Source organism: Xiphophorus maculatus, chromosome 23 (genome assembly GCF_002775205.1).
Source record: "Xiphophorus maculatus strain JP 163 A chromosome 23, X_maculatus-5.0-male, whole genome shotgun sequence".
Taxonomy (NCBI): domain Eukaryota; kingdom Metazoa; phylum Chordata; class Actinopteri; order Cyprinodontiformes; family Poeciliidae; genus Xiphophorus; species Xiphophorus maculatus.
The window spans coordinates 1,846,039-1,870,583 of NC_036465.1; the positions used below are offsets into that span (position 1 = coordinate 1,846,039).

Here is a 24,545-nt window from a genome sequence, read left to right on the forward strand (position 1 = left end):
AGAGTTACAGTGAGCTAAGCGTTCAGTGACATGTCTGCCATAAAAAACACAGAGGGTATCAACACCTCCTGCAGATGCGAGGGACTTTGGAAAACCTTTCATGCTGCAGTCTCATCCGGAGTGGTGTCATGTCACCGAGTCTAGACCTCCAGCACCTGGCACTTGTGCATAAGAGGTGGGCTGGAGAGCAGGAGGTTGTCAGTTGCCTGGGGCAATGATGTGTGGGGGTTATGCAATGCAAATGTTTCCATTTTTTATTTCTTCAGGATGGGGTTGGCGTTTAAAGAGGGGGAAAAAGATGCTCAGTTGCTATTTACAGTCATTGTCTTCCCAAACTGTGTGCAACAGACACACACTCACAGGAAACCCAGTTTTCTCTAAAAAAAAAAAAAAAAAGAACAATTATGAAGGAGTCAAATGTTTGATGTTGAAGTCACATGTGTGGCCACATTGCCTCCTGGTGGACGGGTTGGGAAAGGGTGAGAAATACATCAGCCAGTCTGACTCAAGAGTGTACTCTGTTTCATCATTAAACATTTCCCATAGCAACAAAGGTGAGACAGAGTGTTATATTTTGACTGCGGCTGTAATTGGCTTGTACACATCTCTGTCCTGAATCCAAAATGCAGACAAGCCAGCTCATTCTTCACTCAACCCTTCCTGTTATTTCTTTATTTTGGAAATCGTAAAGACTGAATAGAAGCAAATCCCTGCAACCAATCAGATGATATAAATATCCTGCATATCAGAAAGCATGCAGCATGGTGGTTTGGTTTCATACAGGGGCTGTTTTCACATGAAATCATTTAAATACTATCAGTGGTTTAACATGCAGAGTCTGGAGGTGTGAGTCGGTTGGTCTCTATATATTCAGCAGCCATAGAAGACTAAACTGAACAATGAGCAGACATGTTATCAGATGAGCAGTGAACCCAGACCTGCTCACTGAAGCACCTCTCAACAGAACAAGATCAAATCATGAAAATGAACCAAAGCCTAATACTAAGGTATGTCAGAGTGGCTGTCATTTTTAAGGACATTTTATCAATGCATCATCCCAAAAAAAGCTTATACACAAGAACTTGTAATTACGGCAAGCTGTTTGTGCTTTTGTTTGAATCAGTCACTGATTGGATTAATATCATGAGCTTGAAGTGAGCCCCTGGTTCAGAACGACTAAAGGAAAACCCTCTAAGAGAATTGTCATTATTGTTGCTGATTATCTTTTAGATGGAGCACATGCCTCTGTCAATTACAGGTGTCGGCTCGGATCATCAAACCCATCAATCAGAACATCAGGAGCTTCAAATCCAGACACCTCGGATGTGTCAGCTGTTAGCATTGCAGGAGCACAAGATGTGCTAATCAGCTCCAGGGGGATATCAAGGAGTTGCAAAATCTCATTCTGAAACTCACCACTGATGCTGGTGTGATCACAGCGTCATCACAAGTATCATTTAAGAAAAAGCTTTAAACAAGAGTTACAATTCAGCCAAATTTTTAAAAATGAACTTAAACCTGAATCCTAGTTAAAGATGAGGAAACATCTGTGGAGTAGAAAACGCCTTTTCATTTTAAGAACTTTTTATTTTGGAAAACTTTCTAAAACACCTTCAAACATAAGAAAAGCATCAACATTTCCTAATTGCAGGCCAGATTTGCTCCATTCTATAAATGTGGTCTGAACCTGAAAAACTAAATTTAGAGGGTCACAAATGGCCCCCAGACCATACTTTGGGCAACCTTACATGGCAGTCTACAGTACTGTCTTGGTCTTCCCTCAAGCAGGTCAACAGCAACACATAGTGGTCTAAACATGCAATAACAAAAAAGCATTTATCTGATGACTTGTTTTATCCTCTGAGTTCTCAGGAATTCTCGCAGTAGATTTCCTTCAAACCGGTTGCTTTGCACACTTATACGAACTCAAATCCCAGAGGGTCAGTGTCTGGCCAACACCGACATCAACTGGCTAAATGTCCGAAAAGAGACTGAAAAGCTCCATGTCTGCAGCGCTCAGTGACTGGAGATTGAAAGTCCTGCCATGGAGAGCCGAACGACTGCATCAAGATATCAAGGCAGACTAAAAGTCCATGAGAAAATGGACTTAAATCTGGTTAAAATTGCTGGATGGACTCTGTCCACAATGAATAATGTAAATAAATGAAAATATGGTCAATTCCACAAACATTTAAAGATTTCCCAGAAACATCTTACACCACTTAATATATTTATTTCCATTGCTTATGAGAGAACACATCACTGTACAATTTATTTACATTGGTTCTTTTTACATTTGTTGTAAAATAAAAATATGCAAACAGGGTTTAAACACTAAAGGCACCTTTTAGTTTCAAAAAATATTTACCTCAAACAAATGTTATATTTTTCACTGCAGATAAAATCTGTCAGAGAATCATTGAAAGCATCTCTTTTCCATTTACACAGTGAGGCTTCAAGATAAAGGAATCGCAGCTCTGTGCTCTACAACTGAAGATGTTTCGTCTGAACTGAAGAATATTATAAAAACTTAAGTATGAGTGGCTTGATGCTGAAGAGAAAAGATTCATTTTCTGGTTTCTTTTTGTGGTTCTGGTTAGAATTTCTATTTTCTGCAGTTGACATATGCAAAGTTTGACTTCAAGCTCCATTGAAACTGTATTTTGCTTCTGAAGGAGGAGCTTAAAATGAACACTTATGTAACATAGATGAGTTCTAATAAAAAGAGCTCAGTTACCCAACATGCACCAGTGATGACAAAGTCACATTTTATCACTAACTTTACAAAACTGAACATTTTCCTATTGTAAAATAAATGATTTTTATTGGACCCGAGCAAAACTTAAACTCAAATTTAGCAAAGTTTCCAATCATTAGATAGTTGTAATTCATAACCAAACTATTTTTTATATTCCCCTTTAAAATTTCATTCAAATTGTACAACAGAAACTGCCACAAAATAAAGTGTCCAAAGAAGTGGTACTTTTTGAATTGCACTCTCTCCTCAAACTAAAGCTTTTGTCAGGTGTCAAACAAAAGCAAAACATTCACCCTGTAGATTAATTTCTCAGTTACATTCATGGAACAAAACGACAGAAAACAACTTGTGGTGGATGAATCCAGAGTCCTCAGGCAACAAACTTGTTTTTGGTGGTGGAACCGCTCTTGGTGGCCGTATCGGCATGCGACTGGTAGCCAATGATCACTTTTGGTGGGACGCCTAGCCTCTCCTTATAAACTCGCCTAGAAGCACAAACAAGTAGCCAAATATGAGCTGGTGCTAAAAAATCTCTGGATGTTATTCTGAAATGGCTGAATATCAGGAGTATTGCTGCAATGCAACGAAAAGCATCAGGAAATGAATTGAAGCATGAAAAAAAAACAGAACAAATTTTGAACTGTTTACTGCACAACTACAGGATGTAGTTACAGCAATGCATTCTGGGTAGAGAATACATGTCATTTGCTGCATGGCATCACTGTGGAGAACATGAGGCTCTCAACAATTTCTGTGAATTTTTGCATTTGTTAAACATCCTGCTTGTTTCCTCACTAAAGTATTGTGATATTCTGTATTCATCATTTTTTGTTGCATACTCACAACTTGCTCAAAGTTTTTTGAAAGAAAACAAAACAAACATGAATAAAGGAAATTGGTCTGTAATTAAAATAAGAGCATAAATGCAATCAAAAACAACCATTAATCATCATAAATGATGTATGTGAGAATGTGGCTGTTCTTATTTTTTATTTTTTGCCAGTTGTTTGTTGATTCTTGCGTTGTGTGTGAATTGTGAGACAGTTATTTTTTGTTTTTGGGCATCTGCACCGACTGATGGCACCCTTTGAATTTCGTTGTCCTTGTGACAATGACAATAAAGATTTATCTTATCTTATCTTATCTTAAATATAAACATCCATTTGTAGGATTCTTATCAATCAATTAAATCTTTACAAATGTCAAAATTTATTCAACTGAAAGTTTACAAGTAAAGTAACTCTTTGGAATTTGTCTGAACAAATTTATTACAGGGCAAGCTAAGACTGCTAAACGTTTTAGAACTTAGCAAAAATGCTAAACAAAAAATGTGTTGCACTATTAGAACATTAGCAGAAGTATTTCTACCACTGGAAATATTGAAAACCTGAAAGCCAAGTGAAACAAGATGGTGGTTTGTGCAGCTCACCCTATGTGTGTGATGGCGTCTTTGTTTTCAAAGTCTGTCGTCCAGATTGCGATTTTATCCCCTTTGGCTCTTACGTTAATGACGGCGCCACAAACATCATCGCTATGGTCGTCAAACGCTTCACCCACCAGACACAAGAGCTGCAGGAGGCCAAAACGGATTTAAACTGTTTCTACCAGAGACCAGTATCTGATGTTTTCACAGTGCGGAACACAACAAAGGTTTTGTCAAGTTAAATCATTATAATTTCACCTTCAAACATTAGTGATGTGATGTTTCCGATTATATTTCTTCATATTCAACATGACTCAAATCCAACATAAAAGAAAACTAAATATGGTTTTAGTAGAGCTCAGCATACCGTCTCTAACCAGAACCGGTCCAGATCGCTTTTCCGTTGCTGTTTGGACAAAGTTATCAGCCAGCGGCCACCTCGTCGGTTCCGCTCGTCCTCCCACATGGGTTCGATCCCGTCCTGTGGTCAAATACAAACCCAGAACAGATCAGACAGGGAACCAGCTCTGTAAAATACTTTAAGGTCATTTATTATTCGTCATATTTTAATTTAATCCATAGTCAAAAACAAATCACAGCGCAGAGAATCAGATATTTGTGTTAAGGTGTAAGAGGTGAGCCTTACCTTAAACAGAGAATAGTCACAGCCAGACATCAGGTTACTGGACAGCTGGATGTGATTATACAACCTGCCAACAGGAGGCGATATTCTCATCAAATAGACACCTAAACTAAAGATGCATCAAAAATTTTACTTGATTCAACTTAATTGAAACAAATATTCCGGTCATTACAAACTCTAAACTTGTTTATTTTGATCATTCTGGCTAAAAGCTCTCATTCAAAAAAAGTGTTACTTTTTCAGAGTTTGAATATGCAGTTGTTCATTTTACACTGTAGAATTCATTAGTAATTAGAAACACTTCCCGTGTTGGGACAGCATCACCTATTGGTGTTAGTTAGTTTTGCAGTGTTGGTGAAGAGTTTTATAGTAAACTCACCAACTCTCACGGTGTGTATTTGTGATTGAGTCCTCACGGTTCGTATTTTACGTAGGGTGTGTACACACGGAGAGGAGTGTCTGTTGCGACGTACTCTGAATGCGCATGCTTCAGACAAGCAGACAACGGTTATTTTTCGGTGGGACTAACCAGTTTGTGGACAGAGTGATGCAAGACACGTCTTTTTGGACAACAATAAACACAGATAAGTACACTGGCAGTTTTGTTTGTACGTATAACTTTGGCCAAAAGTTATACATATACATACGTTATACGTATAGTGGCACTTTAATAAATGTGCCACTAGTAATGCTAAATGTCCACTTGAGGAAGATATACAAATTTATCGGTTCTAGTGGATTTTTTTAAACTAAGGCAGTTACATACTGTCAATATCACCACTATTTTTCCTCAAAAGCTGCACTTTCAGTTCCCTCCATGTTGTGTTCTTCTCTCCCACTCTCTCTCCGGTTGCTGTTGAAATCTCTCACCAGCTGCTAGCAGTTCCACAGTTACTTATTGTTCTTATTGTAGCGCAACTTACAACGCCTTAAGAGTCCCAGTCATAGTCAATATAATGCAATGAAAGTCTTTATCCATTCCAATGTAGAAATTTTAAATGCAGAAAGAAAATATTAATGGGGGCTGCCGTTAGGGATGGGCAAACATGGCATAGCTGCTCCCCCACCATCTCTCTCAGTGACCGTTAAAACCCTTAACAATTTTTCCTTGAGATGAAATGCAATGAGTGATGCCATGGTGACTGAAGCAAGTATTTGTATTATTAACAGTGTGGACCAGTTCAAGGTGCTGCTATAAAATTGAGTCAGCATAAAGCTGGTCAAAAAGAAACATGAAATTTTGGGTTTTCCTTCAGACCTTTGCTCCATGTAGACTTTTTTCCTTCCACTCAACTATCCATTAATATGTCTTAGATAAAGAATACTGCACAGCCAGTTTCTTTAGCAGTGACCTCTTTTGATGTACTGTTCTTGTGATTACAATCTGAGGTATTAAAATTCCCTTAGTTCAATTTCTAAAGATACACCAGTAGATAACAACCAGATTACACAGAGAATGTACATCTGATGCAGAACCTTCTTAATATTCATCTTCAACAGAGTTTTGAATTGACTTGAGAATGAGCCTGGTCTTCTATGAAGCGGTAAGTCTACTCACGCCCAGAAGTCTTCAACGGTGTCGAACTTGGAGATGAGCCGGAGGTTGGCCTGCCACGTTTTGCTTTTGTCATTTTTGAAGAACCAGAGAGCCCACCTGGAAAAACAAGAAGACCCTCAGAGAAGCACGGCTGCATGAAACGACTGCATAAATCTTTATCTGTGCAGCTTTCATGTTGGTTACTGGGCTGAAACCAGTCATGTTCAAACGATCTGTCATAAATCACAGCAATAGGCAAACAGACCTTTATACCCCGGTCATAAACCTCACAAAGTTGAGGGTTAAAATGAACACCTTGACTACTTAATAAAAAACTTTTTAAAATTGTGTTTAAACTTATTTGGAAGTAGAGACATGAAAGAAGAACTTGCCTGTTTTGTAAAGGATGTTTGATGTAACCTTCAGGACTCACAACCTTCTGAAGAGTTTTCTCACAGTTCTCCTTTTCTGAATTAACAGGAACTGAACTCGTCTGTTTGGAGGGAAACAAACGCTTTAAAAGAAAAAGAAGGAATGGATGGCTAAACTGATGGAAAAATAGATAGATACCAGGACGGGAAACTAGCTTTCAGACTGGCTTCATCTCATGTCAGCCTCCGTTTCAAATATTAATAAACTCAATATTAAAAAACCCACACATTTCTGGCTGAAAAAAACTTTTGCTTGCCAGAAGTAACGGAACCGAGCTTTAACCCAACATCACCAGGAGCAGAACCAGCTGACGTAAACGTTAACGTCCCACTCCAGTCCGGGTTCTCGTTCATTCCAACAGCAACAGTTTGATTCACTGACTCAACTGTTCTAAACGGTCCCAATAAATCTATGATGTGGTACCGAATCAAACGTAACTTCGGTGTAAGTTCTGGTAAAAGCAAGTTCGGCAAGCAGTGACTTAACCGAACAACTCCATTGAAATTATCTTGTTGGATCCGCGACGCTAACTTCATGTGAAGCTAACGAGCTAGCTGGCAGAGTTTGGACCTTTATCCGCTTCTCTGGTTCCCGTTCGGAACCGCCGCTAACTTTCCCTTCACTGTATGTGTGTTGAGTGGTGGATAAATTCTCTTTTAAGGCCTGTCACGGCCCACATGGCCCGCTTCGGCAAACAACAGGGATGTATGGGACTCACCATTACAACGGTCGCCATCTTCCGGAGTCAATTTTCTGCTTTTTGGCGTGTTAAAATAGTTTCAGGCTGCGCATGCGCACTCAGATTTACAGAAAATTAACATGTTCACCTCAAAGGCTCAATCAGAAAAACGATATGCATTGAGAAATTATTCTGCATGGTTTATTTGAAAAATATTAAATAAATTTAATTAGATTTAAAAAGATACTGTAAATTCACTTCAGTTAAAAAAATATTTAGAGGTAAATTAAATGTGTAACTCAATCTTCAGAGTTGCAGATGCTCCTGTAGTGGTCAGTAGCACTGCGGTTCTGAAGAAGCCTCTGACTGAAGACACTTTGTTGCTGTGCTAATTAACAATAATCCATTAATAAAGAGAAGGGGTTGTTTCCTTTCAGAAAATTATAATTGAATTAATTCCTAACCTCATTTGTTAATATTAGAGAACCAGGAAATGTAACTCAAATCACATTTCCTGCAGGGATTAAATTAGAAGAACAGATGGTAAAGATGGGTTAACAAGTTTGACACACTTTATCAATAATTAATGATTTCATTTCTCCGTAACCGTCTGGAGTTTTTCAGTTTAATCTTTCAGGACCCTATATTTGTGATGCCTTCGTGAACCCACAGGAAAGCCCAGAACCCATCTACTCCAGAAGTATATCTGTTGAATCAAAGGCTGCCAGAAAGGGAGGGCCCATCTGGCAGAACCTGGAGCAAAAGCTGCTTTGGAGAAAGTCACCTGCCTCCAGACTAAATGGTCTGCACTATTCTGTCTGTTCACTGATACATGGAGTTTTCTGGCAACAGAACAAAGTCGAAATGAGTTTAGTTTTAAGAGAAAGACATGATGAAGATCTTCAATCATTCTAAACTTTCAATTTCCTGTTTCACTTTAACAATGAAGTGGATAAATGAGTCTAGTAATGACTAGATCCCATAGTTCATATCAGTGTCAATGTCATCTCAAACTAAATGTTATACATCTCATTCTTTTCTATGAAGTAAATGTGTGGGTTGTCTGAGGATCTAACCTGAAAGCTGCAGCTTCAGTTCCTCCATTTTTGATGCATAACGATAAGGTGCAATTTCTACATTTAATAATGTAAGTTTTCAGTTTCTACATATAGGTGCTCCCAACGCATGGTGTGTGAGCTTCAGGAAGACTTATCTTTGAATATTAAATACATTTCATTTTAAGAATAGGCACCAAACTTGTTTTTGTCAAGTCAGAAAATGACCATGCATCATTAAAAGACAAATCAGTCAAAAGTAGCAAGTTAAATGTTTTAATAAGGTTTTCTAAAAACAGTTCATGATTTAACGGTTCTGCTCTTAAAGAGCTTCTTCTAAACACTGGAATTTATATCCAAGTAAGTGTGGAGAGGTTAGTGCTGGAACGTATAATGGGATGGAGATTCTTTAAGGCCGGATGTGACAAATGTTTTAGGCAGATCACAAAGTCAGCACGCTCCGGATGCTGCAAACAAAAAAACAGAAAAGGCATCAGGATGTAGACAAAGCACAATGCAAGAAAACTAAAGATATTAAAACAAAAACTATAGCAAAATGGTCTGACTGATTTGCATGATCGGTTTTCTACCTCTTTCCGGCGTGCATCAGGTCAAATGCTTCATTGATCTTCTCAAACGGCAGAGTGTGAGTAACAAACTCGTCCACCTTCAGCTTTTTATTCATGTATTCTTCCACCAGTTTGGGAACGCTCTCCACACTCTTCCAGCCTGGAGGAACAACAGCTTCGTTGAGGGATAGAGTTACAGACTGAAGCTTCATCAGAAAGGTTCAGAAGTGTTCCCCACCTCCGAACGCCGTGCCCCTCCACACTCTGCCCGTCACCAGCTGGAACGGCCTGGTGGAGATCTCCTGTCCCGCTCCTGCCACGCCGATGATGACGCTCTCCCCCCAGCCTTTGTGACACGCCTCCAGAGCAGCTCTCTGAGGAGAGACGGTCATGTTTCTGCGATCCATTTATCATCTCACCTCTACCAGTAACAACGTCTCACCATGATTTGCACATTTCCGATGCATTCAAACGAGTAATCCACGCCGCCGTCGGTCATCTCCACCAGAACCTCCTGGATGGGCCTGCTGAGATCCTTCGGGTTCACAAACTCTGTGGCTCCAAACTCTTTGGCCTTCTCAAACTTGTCGGGGTTGATGTCCACACCAATGATTCTGGTTGCTCCAGCAACCTTGCAGCCCATGATGGCAGCCAAGCCGACGGCACCAAGTCCAAACACAGCGCACGTGGAACCGGGTTCGACCTGTGAGACAGAGCCAACATTTCTGAGAATTAATGGCTGAAATCATAGGATAATGATCTGACTAGTCGATTTGTAGACAGGAAATTTACTTGTTTTGGTTGGTGAAATCTTGCATTACACCACAGATAGAGATTTGAATGTTTCTGGGCATTTTGCAACCTGTTGGCTACATCAGACCTGCATGAAAACTGGGAATCAAATATGCATAAAGCATTTGTTTTATGAATAATTCTGCAACAAAATATCAGGGCCACAGTAGTTGAAAGAGAACTTGAAAATTTGCAAGAAATTGTTTTTAAAAATTTCACTTGGGTACTTCAGCTTGAATCAGAATAAATACAATATTCTGAAAATTGATTTGGCTCCCATGAGATTTTCTACATTTTAGTTTCTCAAGTAATTTTCTTTTAATTTTTCCGTATCGCACCATTCCAAAGTCATTCCTACTTTTTCAACATTTTCTTATGATGAAATCCCTTCAAATGTTTCACTTTAGTTGTTTTTCTCTAAATGTCAATGTTTTGATCTACCAATTTCCATTTATGGCACAAGAAAAAAAAACAGGTTAAATTTTAAAATTATCTAACACCATTTCCTAAAACTGAATCTGCCTGTAATGGCAGCAGAAGGAAAACTTTCCCTTTAACTGGAAGAAACGTCCAGCAGAGCCAGGCTGAGTGGAAATGCCCATCTGGGGGTTTCAGAATACAGAAGCACTGATCCAGTACTTTCTATATTTTATTTTACTGTTCAGTTGGTATTTAAATCAAAGCTGTATATCCAGTTCATCATGAAATAAAAACCCGGATAAATAGAGTTCAGCCAGAAGCCCAGCACTTGGCACCCACTTACACGATCCTTTGGTAAAGTAGCAGCTTACTGTTTGCCCACATTATGAAACTAATCAGCTGAAAAACCTTAGATTTTAACTCTTTTAACCTTATAAAGATATTTTCTTGTGGTTTGTTTAAATTATATTCTGCAATGCATTATTCTATAAACTGCAATAATAATACTGCATCTATTTTCAACTGTTTGACAATTATCTATTAGCAAGAAAACATCTAAGCAAGGAAAATGTGGAAGCTTTCACATTTCAAAATTTGTTTGTTTCTTTTAAGTTTTTTTTATTCCTTTCTGTGTTTATATGCAAAACATCCTTGAGCATCCTAGTAGTAGTACTAATATTAATAATCGTTTTATTTCCCGATAAGCCGCCTCTGAGACTCACCTTGGCAGTGTTCAGAGCAGCACCATAACCTGTGGAAATCCCACATCCCAGAAGGCAGACTTTATCCAGAGGAGCTTTCTCATTAACCTTAGCCAGCGAGATGTCGGCCACCACCGTGTACTCAGAGAAGGTGCTGGTCCCCATGAAGTGGAACACCTGCTGCCCTTTGCAGGTGAAGCGTGACGTCTTGTCGGGCAGCAGACCCTGACCCTGGGTGACTCTGCAGGGTGGAGGAACATGGTGGATGCATGAAGAGACATTCTTTGTAATGACTGAGTTTCCATTCGGTTTGTGGTTTTAAATGTTACCTAATTTTCTGGCACAGGTTGGTCTTCGGGTTTTTGCAGAATTTGCATTCACCACACTGAGGCACATATAAAGGGATGACAGTATCACCTGGGAGAGAATAACTGAATTAGAAACACAAATAACACTGATATGTATATTTATGCACCGCTCCTTACCTGGTTTGAACTTAGTGACGCCCTCGCCAACGCTCTCCACAGTTCCAGCACCTTCATGTCCGAGGATGACAGGGAAAAGTCCCTCAGGGTCACTGCCACTCAGGGTGTAACCATCGGTGTGACAAACTCCGGTAGCAAGAATCTAGGAAGTTTAACAGCACATTATGAGCCTTTTATATTTCAAATATTAACCAACTTAAATGACAGAACAAATGATTACATTACAGTAGGAAAGAAATTAGTTAGGAGAACTTTATGACTCTTTTACAGCTTCAGTGTGTGTGTCGTGACAACATTAGAGTAGCAACCAATATGTTAAGACCATAAAAAATAATGCTGTACTTTAATAATTCAAAGAGCAACAAAAAGTGAAATAAGAAATATTCTGCTTAAAAGTAAAAAGTCTTGAAATGCAAACTGCGGTCTTTAGTATAAAAATACTTGATAAATGTCAGAAATGATGCAGCTTGAAGCATCAGAATATTTTAGACGGGTTTCCATGCTGGGTTGTGAACTTATGAGTAAAAAGCAGGTGATATTCTGGATCCTGTTTGAGGCGTTCGCAGTGAGTCTGGATCTGGAAGGTGTGGTTCTGATGGAGGAAGAGGCTGGACCTTCCACTTACACCTTGGAAAATATCCAGAAGCCCAACTTAGAAATTTACACTTTATTCTTAGAGAACTTCTGGCATTTTTGTCAGAAATTATAAAGTCAGTAATTAATGATAGCAAATCATAAAGTAAATTTATGATAGTTTTAATATTATGAATGTATGCACTGAATCATAGGGAAAAAAGTTCTTATTTTACAACTTCTGGATATCAGACAATAACCAATTTTTTTCTTGTAAATATTTAAAATTAGCTAAAACATTTCTGAGTTTTTTGGCAGAAATTTACTCCTCGTGAACAACATTTTCCATATTTATTCTGACATCAAAATCCACACACTGGACAGGTTTGAATGAAAGCAAATTGCCTCAAAATGGCATGAGAATGCTCATTCAAGAGGGATTGCTGCTTTAATATGCACCACTTTAGAAAATGGGGCTAAAATCAGATTAAAATTCACCTTAATGCGAACTTCGTGAACCTTGGGTGGCGCAACCTCCACCTCCTCAATGGATAGAGGCTTCCCTGCTTCCCAGGCAACAGCTGCCTTGCACTTGATCACCTGCAGGAAAAAAAAGAGAATTAAACAATAACTAGGTGTTGCAACAAGAACAAGTACCTCCTCTTATGCTGTGCATGCCAAAGGTCCCACAGTGCAGAGATCCTGTATTTTCCTGCTGAAGCCTCTCGCTTAGTTGAATCTCTGCAGTTTACAGCGCTGCTCATTTTACCGCCAACAGAGAAATACTTTAAATTTTGTTTTCATTGCATTACTTTGGTTTAAATCAGAGAAAAGACGGAGTCCACGCTCAAGTAGCAGAAGCGGGGGAATCCTGAAAGTACCAGCTGGAACCGACCTGCCGAAGGTCCCTGCTGTTCAGTTTGGAGACCCAAATTCTTTGTTGCGATTCATTCAACACGTTTCTGTAAAAACCTCCATGTTGGCTCTCAGAACTTCAACCTCTAAATAAACATGAACACTTTTAAAGCGTTTACTCTTCTTTCTTCATGCGGAGTAAAAATGCATATGAAATATTTCTGGTTTAGTTTGTGGAAACTTACTTTCCCAGCTGTCTCCATGTCCGCTCCTTCTGCAGAGAGGAGGCGGAGGATGCCGAGCAGCCGTAAAGGAGTCAACCTTTCCGCCAATCAGAAGCGAGGACGCTCAGCGTGGGTATGACGTCAGCTTGGTCATAGGAGCGAAAACTGGGTCGCAAAATTTATAAATCATCTTTGCCTGTTAATTTAGATTTGACGCAACGAATCTACATAAATTTGGACCTGAGCCAAAAGGTAGCCAGAATATGTTTTATGACCATTTAAATTAAAAGCCACCTTTATTTTTTACTGTTACAAAAAAGGAAATCTCTGGGATTTACAATATAAAACAAATGGATGAAAATAAAATCTTAACTTTTTTGCTTTACTTCCTTGTGGTTTTGACTGCGCTCCTTTTTGCTCTATATTGTTCATTTTGAATTTACTTCTGTTGCCTCCGTTAGTTTCAACATTTCCCATTAAAACAATCCAACTGTACTTGGTGCACACTGAAGAGGTTCCAGGAAGTGAATATCCCCAGTTTTATAAAACTGTTTTTAAATAAATGTTCTGCTCTGAGTCTGTTCACCTCTTTATATTCACCTGTTCTGCTTCCAGCAGAGGATTTGATTTCCTCCCAAATCATTCTGTCCATGGCAGGTGTTTTAATTACCAACTCATGTGAATAATCAATTGTCACACATTATGCAGATAATTACACTAATATTCAAATCATGCAACTAAATTGTATATTATCTGTCAACTGTTTTGCACTCTCTTCTATTTATATCTTGTTACCAAATATTACCGATAAGGAAAAATCCCTGCACTTATGCTTTAAAACCTTCAAAATGTAAAAAAAAAAAAAAAACAGCAGCACACCCCCAGACAGAAAACCTTTTAATCAAGGCCTTTAACAAAAATTCAGTTTATGAAATATTTCTATTAAAATGTTTCCAGCCAATGCTGAATGAACTTAGATTTCTCTATATTAGAAAAATCACCACATGGAAGTTTTATGAAAGCATTTCCTAGAATTATTTTTCCCCATCAACACAGAATATTAGAAGAAAAGGGTCAACTCTGTGTCAGAAACAAACACATGAACCTTTTAAATAATGGTAAAAAATATATATATAATCCATCAGTCATCCAGACAACAGAGGAAGAAAACTCATCAGTTAAAGTCCTAATGAGTCTGTGAGGCCAGAATCCAGTAGACTGAAAGCTTCTAGTCGGAGGTTCGATGTGATGTTGACTCCAGGCCAGCAGAGTGCGCTCATCTTCCACCTGAACATCAGAACAAACCATGAGGACACCCAGCGACATTCTGACACAGCATGACAAATATTCTGTACAGAGAGAAGTTCTGACCTCTGAATCCCCGTCCTCCTCCTCCTCTCCCCCTGAAGCCTCCTCCACCTCCTCGGCCTCCTCCAAATCCTCCCCGGCCGCCTCCTCCAAATCCTCCTCCCCTCCCGCCTCTAAAACCGCCTGATAGAAACAAAAACAGGAACTAATCATACATGATGGACCTGATTATGTACAAACCCAAGTAGTAGCACCAGTATTCTACAGATGATTGAATGTGACAGACTAGACTAACCTCCACGCCCACCGCCTCTTCCTCCACCTCTACCCCCTCCTCTCCCGCCCCCCCTCGGTGGTCCCTTTTCTCCTGGAGGTCTTGGCAGGAACCTCTGCAGCGGCAGCAGCTTCATCGGATCGATATAAAACTAAAACCGAAGGGATTTAGAATCAGTTCAGTCTGGAAAAGAATCAATCACAGTCTGGAAATGAGTTTTTACCTTCTGCATTTTCTTGAACGAAGATGCTTTCATGTTTTCAGAAAGCTTTACTGAAAAATACTGCAGGAATCGGTTAAAGAAAGAAACCAATCCTGGATGCAACACCTGAAAATCCTCAGAGGGTTCAGAGCCTAAAATCATGACAACAGAAAGGATACAAAGTCTCGGAGCTGGCCGAATATCTCGTCCACTTTCCCGATCTGCTCCTTGTTTTCCAAGTAGACCGGAGCGTTGAAGTAAGGAACTTTGTTTTCCTCCGTCGTACACTTGCACACGATGTCATCTTCACAGGGATGCATGAATTCCCCCAGAGCTGCAGAGACAAAGTCATTATTACATCAAATTATTAATATCTAAAAACTAGAGACATCTGCACCACAGATTCAGCTACTTGCAGCAGCATTTATGTCCTGGGGAATTATTCACATATTTTTTTATTGTTATTTTACATGACAGACCAGAAGATAATGGTGGACAATTTATTAATCAAAAGAAAAATTCATGGTTTGCAATATTTAACAAATAAAATCTAAATTGTATGATGTGCAGTTATATTCTTTTCCATAAATACAGTTTCTGTGCATCAACAGCTTAGGATAAATAATAAAGGCTAATGATGAAAATCTATGCAGCAGTGAACAAAACATAACAGCTGAAATAAAAAAAAACTTCTGAAATGTTTAGAGTTCTGCAGGTTTTACTAAATCTCTTCAGAAGTTTTCTAACCTCAAAAACAGTTGAGGTTATTATGCTGCAAGAGAAACTATTTTTTTATTTAATTCAATCTTCTCCAGAACTTGTTGCTCAGATCAGAGCTAGTGAAGTTATTGTGACAGTAATCACAACTCTTGTTACAGTTATGGTTACCGTCACAACAACAGTTATGACAACATTGTACTATTGTGATGTAGTGACAAACTTCAGTATGGCCACTCCAGGTATTTAGAGATCTGCAGAGACACCAGCACAGTCAGCACACACGTACAACATGTTTCCAGCTGGTTCAAATTGACATGACAGCACCTACACCTGCATCCTCCACCCACTTCCATTTCAGCACCAAGTCAAAGCCAGTCACCTGTTTGTTAGCCTCTACCTGCAGGTTGCCATTTTATCCACTTTTAGTTCCATTTCAAAACCATTTTATATTTTATGGTCATGAAACAGATTAAATCTCAGAGATATTTTATAGAACATTCCTATGCAAAAGCTTTGGAATATAAATGCTAATAAAGAATTTATTTTGAATCAGAATCAGCTTTATTGGCCAATTTATGCACAAAAACTGGGAATCTGACTTCAGGTCCCCGTTAGGGCATTCAGGTTTACATAGAAATCATCACCTTTCAAAATTTCAAATCTACAAATGATTAACAATCAAAAGCTCAAATAATAGCTGAATTCCGACCCCAAAACCCAGTGGGGTTAAAAAGGAGGCTTAGTGGATGCATGGAGCAGCAAAAGCAAATGAGGTGAATTAATAGCGCTTAACAACTGATAGTGTTATATTCGTGAATATAACGGCTCTGCTGCCCGAATATTCAGCTGTTGGCATGAAAATCACAAACATCAGACTTTCACACAGCAACAGTCTTCAGCTGGTGAAGGCTGAAGTCATACAAGACTGACTGCTACCAGAAAATCTTCCTGCTCACAACCTCACCATTCACAAGTAACTGAAAATACGTGGATGATACAAGTTAATGTAACTTCCCTTGGCATAAATACAATATTATTGAATTCAATTTAAAACCAACCAGAATTAGCCCATAACTTCAGCTTTTAAAACCGTCCTAATGTGCCACCTAATCTCCTGATGAATCAACTGAACGTTCTTCTGTCTCCGCTGGTTGAATTCATCTTACCCACAACTCGCTCCGGAGGACCGTAGTCCTGCTGTCTGTTGAAGCCGCCTCTTCCACCACCTCGGCCGAATCCTCCACCGCCTCTGAAGCCCCCACCTCGGTTAAAACCTCCACCTCCTCTGTTAAAACCCCCACCACGTCCACCTCCGCCTCTGAACGACATTTTCCTTTGAAGGTCTGAAATAGAAAGAAATGAGAAGCAAAGTAAAACACTGGAAGTTGAACTCAGTAGCATCAACACATGAGCTAACAGTATTAGCTCCTGCTAACTAATTAGCTTCCTCGCGCACACTCACTAAACAACTTTATTAAACTACAAAACATGTTATAGTATCACTTAAAATATAAAAACGAAACATCTAAAGCATATTTATTAGAACACATACTTGAATTATTAGCTGAGAGCTCTACCGACTCTAATCTCCATGCGACAACACGTGTGACCAGTGGCTGCCGTAAACATAACAAAGTGTGTCGGAAAGTGTCGTAAACCTCCTGGGCGTCATCTTTAAAGGAGCAAGCACAATATTTTTCTCTCTTTTGACAGCTGCTGCTGGTGAAGTGCTAGTTTTTCCAACAGGTTCTTTTCTAATATTTGTTCACTTCCAGGATTACCTTTCACTTAATAATGGCAACAACAGGACAGGTAAGAAAGCACAATTTTGTCTTTCTTTTCTTTCAGCAATAAATAAATAAATAAATTACCGACAGTGATGCAGAAGTTTACATCCGATTCGCGACTTCCTATTTATTTCACATGATCGACGTGCCCTTATAGACGAGTCCACCATTGAGATATAAATCAAATAGAGTCTAGGAATTTCCAAGAATTGTCAAAAATAATAAAAAATCGTCGATTATTTCACTTTCATATTTAGCATTAGTCATGTTGAGATGAAGCTTCATGAAACACTAAAGCTTTTCATCCATATGATGTAAAAACATTGGTCCAGATGAGGGGAAACTTTAAGATGCTTCATTCGCTTTACTATTCATTATTCAATAAATAAAGTAGATACTTTATTGAATAATGAATTGTAATGATGCATCATTATAAACCATTATCAAGGTTTATAATGATGAAGGAAGGATGCCCTGTAGAAGTCATACAAATCTGTATGAGATTCTGTACAGCAACAGTCTTCAGATCTGAGTTACGACAATTAATTTTCCTTTAGGAGAAAGAAAGTATTTTTAAATTAAATAACAGTTTTTACAGGAAATTAATATTTTTCTTCTATCTATAGGTCAAACTTATTCAAGCCATGTTTGATCTCCTTAATATATATATATATATATATATATATTTTTTTTATTATTATTATTATTTTTTTTTATTGCACCTGTTCTGTGTTGGTCCAAAAGATCAAGCAACCTTTAAAAGCGTCCTGTAATTAATAGAGCTTCTACTGTAAAACATAGACTGCATTTAGCAATAATGCAGTCTATGTTTGACTTCTTCTTTTGTAGTTGGGCTGGACCTATAAATCTGTGGGTAATCCAATATTTTCAGATTTTGAACTAGAGGTTTAAAAACTGTGAAACATCCCTGTACTGAGGGTTGGTGTAAGTCTGATATGAACTTCATCAACTGCCGGTTGTTCCCCATCCAGTCTCTATAGCTTCAGGGTGTGGCAAGGAAATTCAGTTAGCATATTTAATGTTTTCCAGGTAATCAGATGCATGGCAGCTATTGCTTGGGAGCCCAGAAAGCCTCTTTCTATTGAAAAAGTGGATGTTGCCCCTCCTAAGGCTCATGAAGTCCGGATCAAGGTACACACACTGCACACACACATTTGAATTAGTTTCTGATGCAGTTTTAGAGGTTTTCATTCTAACTTTGATTTATGTCATTAAAATATAATCTCAAAGTTATGCAAAAACATATCTGAAAGATAAAACTCGTTACTGCCTCGGTTTCATAATCATGCTGGGGAAAACATCAGCTTCCTCTTTGTGAAACTGATCAGTTATTTCATTGTTTTGTTTCTGCAGGTTGTTGCCTCAGGCGTGTGCCACACAGACTGGGAATACCTGAATGAGGCCGGGAGAGGAATGAACCTCCGATCTTTCCCTCTGGTTCTCGGCCATGAAGCGGCAGGTGTAGTGGAGAGTGTTGGCCCAGACGTAACCAAGTTTGCACCGGGTAATTTGCAGTAAAACGCACAAATATCTGAGTCAGATTTTGGTTTTACGCAATCTCTTTTGCCCATTATATCCTCTTTTAATGTTATTGCTTTCATTTTGTCGTCAGGGGATAAAGTCATTCCTCTTTTTCTTCCGTTTTGTGAAGAGTGTGACCAGTGTAAATGTGAGAAAACAAACCTCTGCAAGAAGAACTGGTGATTTCTCAGTCACACACACGGTCGCATGCATGGTGTTTCCCCCACAGACTTTAATAACACTCTGATCTTCATGTCACTTACAGGGAAAACACACAAGCGGGTGTTTTGGCTGACGGGACGAGCAGAATATCTTGCAGAGGTCAGCAGGTCTATCAGTTCCTGGGTGTCAGCTCCTTCTGTCAGTACACGGTGGTGCCCGACACGTCTCTGGCGAAGATAAACCCCAAGGCGCCGCTGGAAAAAGTCTGCCTGCTGGGCTGCGGTGTCTCCACCGGTTACGGTGCGGCTGTTAAAACGGGGAAGGTGAGGACTAAAACTACCTGGTTTAGGTCAAGTTAAAGCTGATTGGTCACCAACTCAAATCAGGGATCCTTACAGTCTTTAAAAGTAAATTAATTGTTTTCCAGCTTTGGAAAAGTATGGAAAAAGAAAATAGACAATAGAAAATTCCTTTCCTCTCTTTCTTGTGTCCTTCCTTCTTCCCTTATGCCCATCCCTCTGTCTTTTCTTCATTGCTTACCTTCTTATATTTTTTCATCTCTCCTATTTTGTTGTACTTTCCCTACTTTTTGTGTTGTCCCTTTTTTCTTTTTGCCTATTCATTTCTTCCCAAGTTTTCTTCTTTCTTTAGTTCTACTGCTCTGTCCTTTTCTTTCTTTCTTTTTTCTTCATTCCTTCCTGGATTTATGTTAGAAAAAAACGACTAAGAACTCATTTAAAAGTCAGAATTTTTACATAATACAAATATAAAAACCATAATTTGGTTTCAACCTTTCTTATTGAATGGTTGTTATTATGAAAATTCTCCACAAGATGGTAGTAGACCATCCGAGCTTCCTTCGAATATTCTTGTTTAAAGGAGTTCAAAGCGGTATTACCACTGAGCATTACTGTTCATATTATTATTTTATTTTTTTATTTATGTTTAAAGGGACAGTCCAACTGGCTTCTAGCCAGAGACTGATTCACAGCCCCATCTCCGGTTAGGCTTTTTGATCCAAGAAAACAAAAAATTATATCGCAAATAAAGAAGTAATAGAAAATGACAAGTTAGATTGCACAAGTGAAATACATAAAACACCCTTATCGAGATCAAATTTTCCATGAACCACAGTGGTGTTCTTTTCAGCCAGCGATTCAGAGAAAAGCCTCATGTCTGACAACATATCTTATAAAATCTTTCATAACTGAGATCCTGTGACTGAGTTCCTGATGGGCCACTTAAATATTGTTTTTAGAAAGTCATTAAAATTCAGTAAATTATATTTTGGAAGAATTTAGAGGTGATACCACTTCACTGGCTTCTGATCAAATACTTTTATTGTTTGCTTATATAACATTAATCATGACTGATTTTGAAGCCCGTCCCCAAGCAGTTAAGCAATGTGAGCTGTGTGATAATATCATTGTGTACATGTGTTTTTGAGCTGCTTTGGTAGATCTGCATGTCTTATCAAATGGAAAGAGTTAGCCTTGATAGACTGAGACATTTTCTTCACATGAGCATCAAACCTGAGCTGTGAGTCTCAGATAACCCCAAATATTTCAACATAGATACTTCTTCAATTTCCTCTTGATTCATCTTCATTTTAAACTCTTTCTGTGTTTTTCCATCTTAAGAAAAACACATTGAAACAGTTTTTGACATTAAGCAGCCAACCGCTGAGTTAATAATTCTGCAGCCTGATAAGGAGTAGCTGTAGTTACATAAATGACTGCATCATCTGCATACAGTGAGCAGAATAGCAGAGCCCACAGCATCGACACTTCTGGTACACTTACATCACTTTCCAAATGGTATCAATGCAAAAATTTAGTTTATTTGAACACAGGGGCGGATCTAGAAAAATATCTATGGGGTGGCAAGAGGCGGGCAAGGATTTTTCAGGGGTGGCAGGATATACCAGTGTGTGTGTGTATATATATATATATATATATATATATATATATATATATATATATATATATATATATATATATATATATATATACTGTATATATATATATAGATAGATAGATAGATAGATAGATAGATAGATAGATAGATAGATATCTATAGATATAGATATATAAACCTCTCATTCTCACATTTAGTTTACACAGACCTATCACTGGACTTAATTTACTTGTTGCTTTGTTTCAAAATGCGCTTCATGTAGCACTGAGGATTAAATATAATTTCTTAATGTAGTATAGTTAATTATTTTGATGTCTTTCCTGCTAATTGATATGTATTATTGGATTGGACAGTACCTATTTGTGATGCATTGTGTCCAGAAAACCATTCTTATCCAATGCAGGACGAGCAGAAATCTGTCACAAAAATATTAGTAGCGCCATCATTTATTATGAGAGATATATCTATTAAATACGATTTAAAATAAAACTGAGAAAAATGATGTTTGATATATAAATTATCCATGATACAAATCTATAAGCAGTTTGGTTTCCGTTAATTATGTCAAGAAAGGGCGATTTTCCCTTATATTGGTCTATCGTTTTATTTTAGATATACTGTAGGAGCTGTAGTTTGATGACAAAGGGAATTAGTTCAGTTTTTGTCACTTGTTTAACTTTTAATAATTGCAGCGCCGCAATAAAGGTACAATGCAGCTGATAAACAGGTGGAGAACAAAACTAGACAAAACCTTTTATATTCTGCTTTTTCTCGCTCTGTGTCGGCATTACTCTACACCCGTTGCCGTGGCAACCGACAGACAAAAGCTCAATGAGCAGATAAAGCAGAGATTACGTTCAATCCCATCAGAGGAATCAATACCAAAAACAAACATTTCCCACACAAAAAAGTAGGCAGAAACACCAAAACAGAACATCCGGTCTGTTACATTATGTTGTCAGGCGTGATGTCTATATTGTTATTATTAATATATTTTCACCTGAACACAGCGGCGGTTGATTAGCTGATTTAAACAGCTGCTCTACTGATGACTTGCTGAGCAGCTTGTCCTCTTTTAGTGCCAACGGAACCAAAACACACCGAACTGCGCAGCATGTTAAGGTTATCAAAGTCAATAGCAGCTAGCAAGTTAGGCTAGCATAACTAACTCACTGCTCACTTTTTCAATATTTTCTCTAAATTAAAACTTTTTCCTCACCTGAAACCCTTGAACCTTGTTATCTATGTCTGTCATAGGGTTGAATTAACCACTAAATATTGCGTCCTTTTGTCAGATTCTTTGCGTGATTGTGGTATTTTCCTGACCACCGATATTTCTGACTCAGTGGACAGCAGTGGCGCACGATAAGTCGCGTAACGTCCAGTCCAGTAATATCCATCCATCCATATATATCATGTATATCTGCTGCCTCTCTGTCCTTCTCTCACATGCCGCTACTTAGCAGTAGGTGTCAGGTTACATGGTGTTGCATTCAATGTTGTCGGAAGAAAGAAATTCATGCGCTTAATGTCCGATTTGCCATAATAACTATTTATTGAATTCATTGTCGCCAGCGGGGGTGGCAAGGCTCTCAGTTGGGGTGGCAACCCCATGCCACCCCAGTAGATCCGCCCCTGTTTGAACCCATTTCTGTCTAGAAACACGAAACGATTCGAACCAGTTTTGATGCTTGTTGAGAAATGTAGTTGTTGAACAACTTTACCTCAATCCAGATGATTTTTAATGGCTTCTGTAAAGTTACATATGGTCATTTCTGTTGAGTATTTTGGTCCAAATTGTTGTCCAATATCTTATTGTTTCTTTATGGAAGTTAAATTTCTTTTTCATCCATCTTTGTGTTTCCATCCAGGTTGAGAAAGGTTCTTGCTGTGCTGTGTTTGGGCTCGGAGCGGTGGGTCTGGCTGCCGTTATGGGCTGCCAGGCGGCCAAGGCCAGAAGGATCATTGCGGTCGACATCAACCCTGACAAGTTCCAGAAAGCCAGAGAGTTTGGAGCAACAGAGTGTATCAACCCCAGAGATTATGGAAACAGGCCCATCCAGGACATTCTGGTGGAGAAGACCAACGGGGGCGTGGACTATGCTCTGGAGTGTGTTGGCAGCCCTGTTACCATGGTGGATGTCATTTCTTCTTTTTTTTTTTTTTATGAGAAAACTAAGATTTGAGGTTGAAGTTTTCCATGTAGTTTATGAAAGACTGGGCTTGTTTTGCTGTTTCTAGAGTGCTGCACTGGAGTCCACAAGAGACGGCTGGGGGACATGCATCATTGCTGGGTGGACAGAGACGGAGTCGATGAGCGTCCAGGTTATAAAGATCCTGATGGGGCGCACCCTGAAGGGGACTTACTTTGGAGGTCAGTTCAAAACATTCCAGCCTTATTTTAGGTTTGTAGTTTTACTTCTAGGGGTGTGAACACTTTTGGAAACTGACCTAATTAAACTTTTTTGTTGTGAAGGTTGGAAAAGTGCGAAGGATGTTCCTCAACTGGTGGAGGATTACATGCAGAAGAAGCTGAAGCTGGATGAATTTATCAGCCATAATCTCCCCCTGGCTCAGATCAACGACGCCTTCAGCCTGCTGAGGAACGGTCAAAGGTGAGAAGCTGTTCAGTTTTCACTCAGTTTGTGGTCGTTTCCTCTGTTTAGGTAGCTACAGAGCAGAGCTAGACTTAAATCACTGAGCAAATCTCACAACATCTTTACTTCCTGTTGAGGTCATTTCTGAAATACACTCAGTTTAAAAAGCTGAATGAGTTTAAAACTCATTAAAGTCTTTTTTTCTTTTAATGCATTGTGTAGTTTATTTTTTAATAACTCCAGTAATGTATTTTCTTCTATAGAAGGAAACCTTGAGTTATCCTCATCGTTCTTCCTGTTTTTATTTGTTTAGTATCCGAACCGTCATCAGTCTGGAAAACTTCTGACAGAAGGACACACCAGAACTGAGTCCATCATGAAGAATTCCCTTTACCCTATCTATGGTTTATCCAAGTTTTAGCAACAAGTTACCATAAATCCCACTAGGTGGCAGTATTGTATCATAGAAAAAACTTTAACATTTGTCCCTATAATCATCCTATCCCATTTCCATTTATGAAGTTTCTTTTATTTTATGTTTTTCCTGCAGTTTATTAAAGTCTTGATGCAAACACCACACTCTAATGTCTCTCATTTAAAGAAACAAAGCATGTAATTTCTAATTCTGCAGCATCTGCAGCAGCGTCGGGGTATATTCTCTATACATCTGTCACAGTTGGCAGCTACAATGACTCTGAAGTTGCTTTGCACCAACTTGGACAGGAATCTGGGATAAAAGCTGTGGGAACCAAAAGCTGAGGCCGAATTCATCCTCAGCTGTGAGGAATGGCGGCTTCATGTGGTCAGGCTGACCAGATTTCGTCCTTGGTAATATTATATATATTGAGCGGTTAGGAAAACAGTTGTGGGCTGTCAGGACAGAAGACAAA

General features: G+C 38.8%; 4 protein-coding genes across 4 annotated transcripts; 1 reads left to right on the plus strand and 3 right to left on the minus strand.

Moving 5' to 3' along the window:
• Positions 1–2,213: 2,213 nt before the first annotated feature.
• Positions 2,214–7,577, minus strand: LOC102237095 (eukaryotic translation initiation factor 4E-1A). Its single transcript, XM_005800597.3, has 7 exons — positions 7,512–7,577; positions 6,754–6,854; positions 6,383–6,478; positions 4,828–4,891; positions 4,549–4,662; positions 4,188–4,327; positions 2,214–3,243 (listed from the first exon to the last, which is right to left on the minus strand). The coding sequence occupies exons 1-7, from the start codon at positions 7,527–7,529 to the stop codon at positions 3,129–3,131; spliced, it is 648 nt and encodes a 215-aa protein (XP_005800654.1). The 5' UTR covers positions 7,530–7,577; the 3' UTR covers positions 2,214–3,128.
• Positions 7,578–8,787: 1,210 nt separating this feature from the next.
• On the minus strand, positions 8,788–13,258 carry LOC102236832 (alcohol dehydrogenase class-3). The gene is made up of 9 exons (XM_005800596.2): positions 13,168–13,258; positions 12,566–12,667; positions 11,495–11,636; positions 11,339–11,426; positions 11,031–11,250; positions 9,539–9,799; positions 9,335–9,470; positions 9,118–9,256; positions 8,788–8,994 (listed from the first exon to the last, which is right to left on the minus strand). Exons 1-9 carry the CDS (start codon positions 13,183–13,185, stop codon positions 8,970–8,972), a joined length of 1,131 nt encoding a protein of 376 aa, XP_005800653.1. The 5' UTR covers positions 13,186–13,258; the 3' UTR covers positions 8,788–8,969.
• Positions 13,259–14,030: 772 nt separating this feature from the next.
• gar1 (GAR1 ribonucleoprotein) lies at positions 14,031–17,280 on the minus strand. Its single transcript, XM_023328997.1, has 7 exons — positions 17,203–17,280; positions 16,817–16,993; positions 15,110–15,264; positions 14,952–15,011; positions 14,750–14,879; positions 14,518–14,637; positions 14,031–14,433 (listed from the first exon to the last, which is right to left on the minus strand). The coding sequence occupies exons 2-7, from the start codon at positions 16,977–16,979 to the stop codon at positions 14,423–14,425; spliced, it is 639 nt and encodes a 212-aa protein (XP_023184765.1). The 5' UTR covers positions 16,980–16,993; positions 17,203–17,280; the 3' UTR covers positions 14,031–14,422.
• Positions 17,281–17,345: 65 nt separating this feature from the next.
• On the plus strand, positions 17,346–24,232 carry LOC102236323 (alcohol dehydrogenase class-3-like). The gene is made up of 9 exons (XM_005800594.3): positions 17,346–17,462; positions 18,488–18,589; positions 18,812–18,962; positions 19,071–19,158; positions 19,245–19,464; positions 22,930–23,193; positions 23,300–23,432; positions 23,535–23,673; positions 23,969–24,232. Exons 1-9 carry the CDS (start codon positions 17,445–17,447, stop codon positions 24,000–24,002), a joined length of 1,149 nt encoding a protein of 382 aa, XP_005800651.1. The 5' UTR covers positions 17,346–17,444; the 3' UTR covers positions 24,003–24,232.
• Positions 24,233–24,545: the final 313 nt, after the last annotated feature.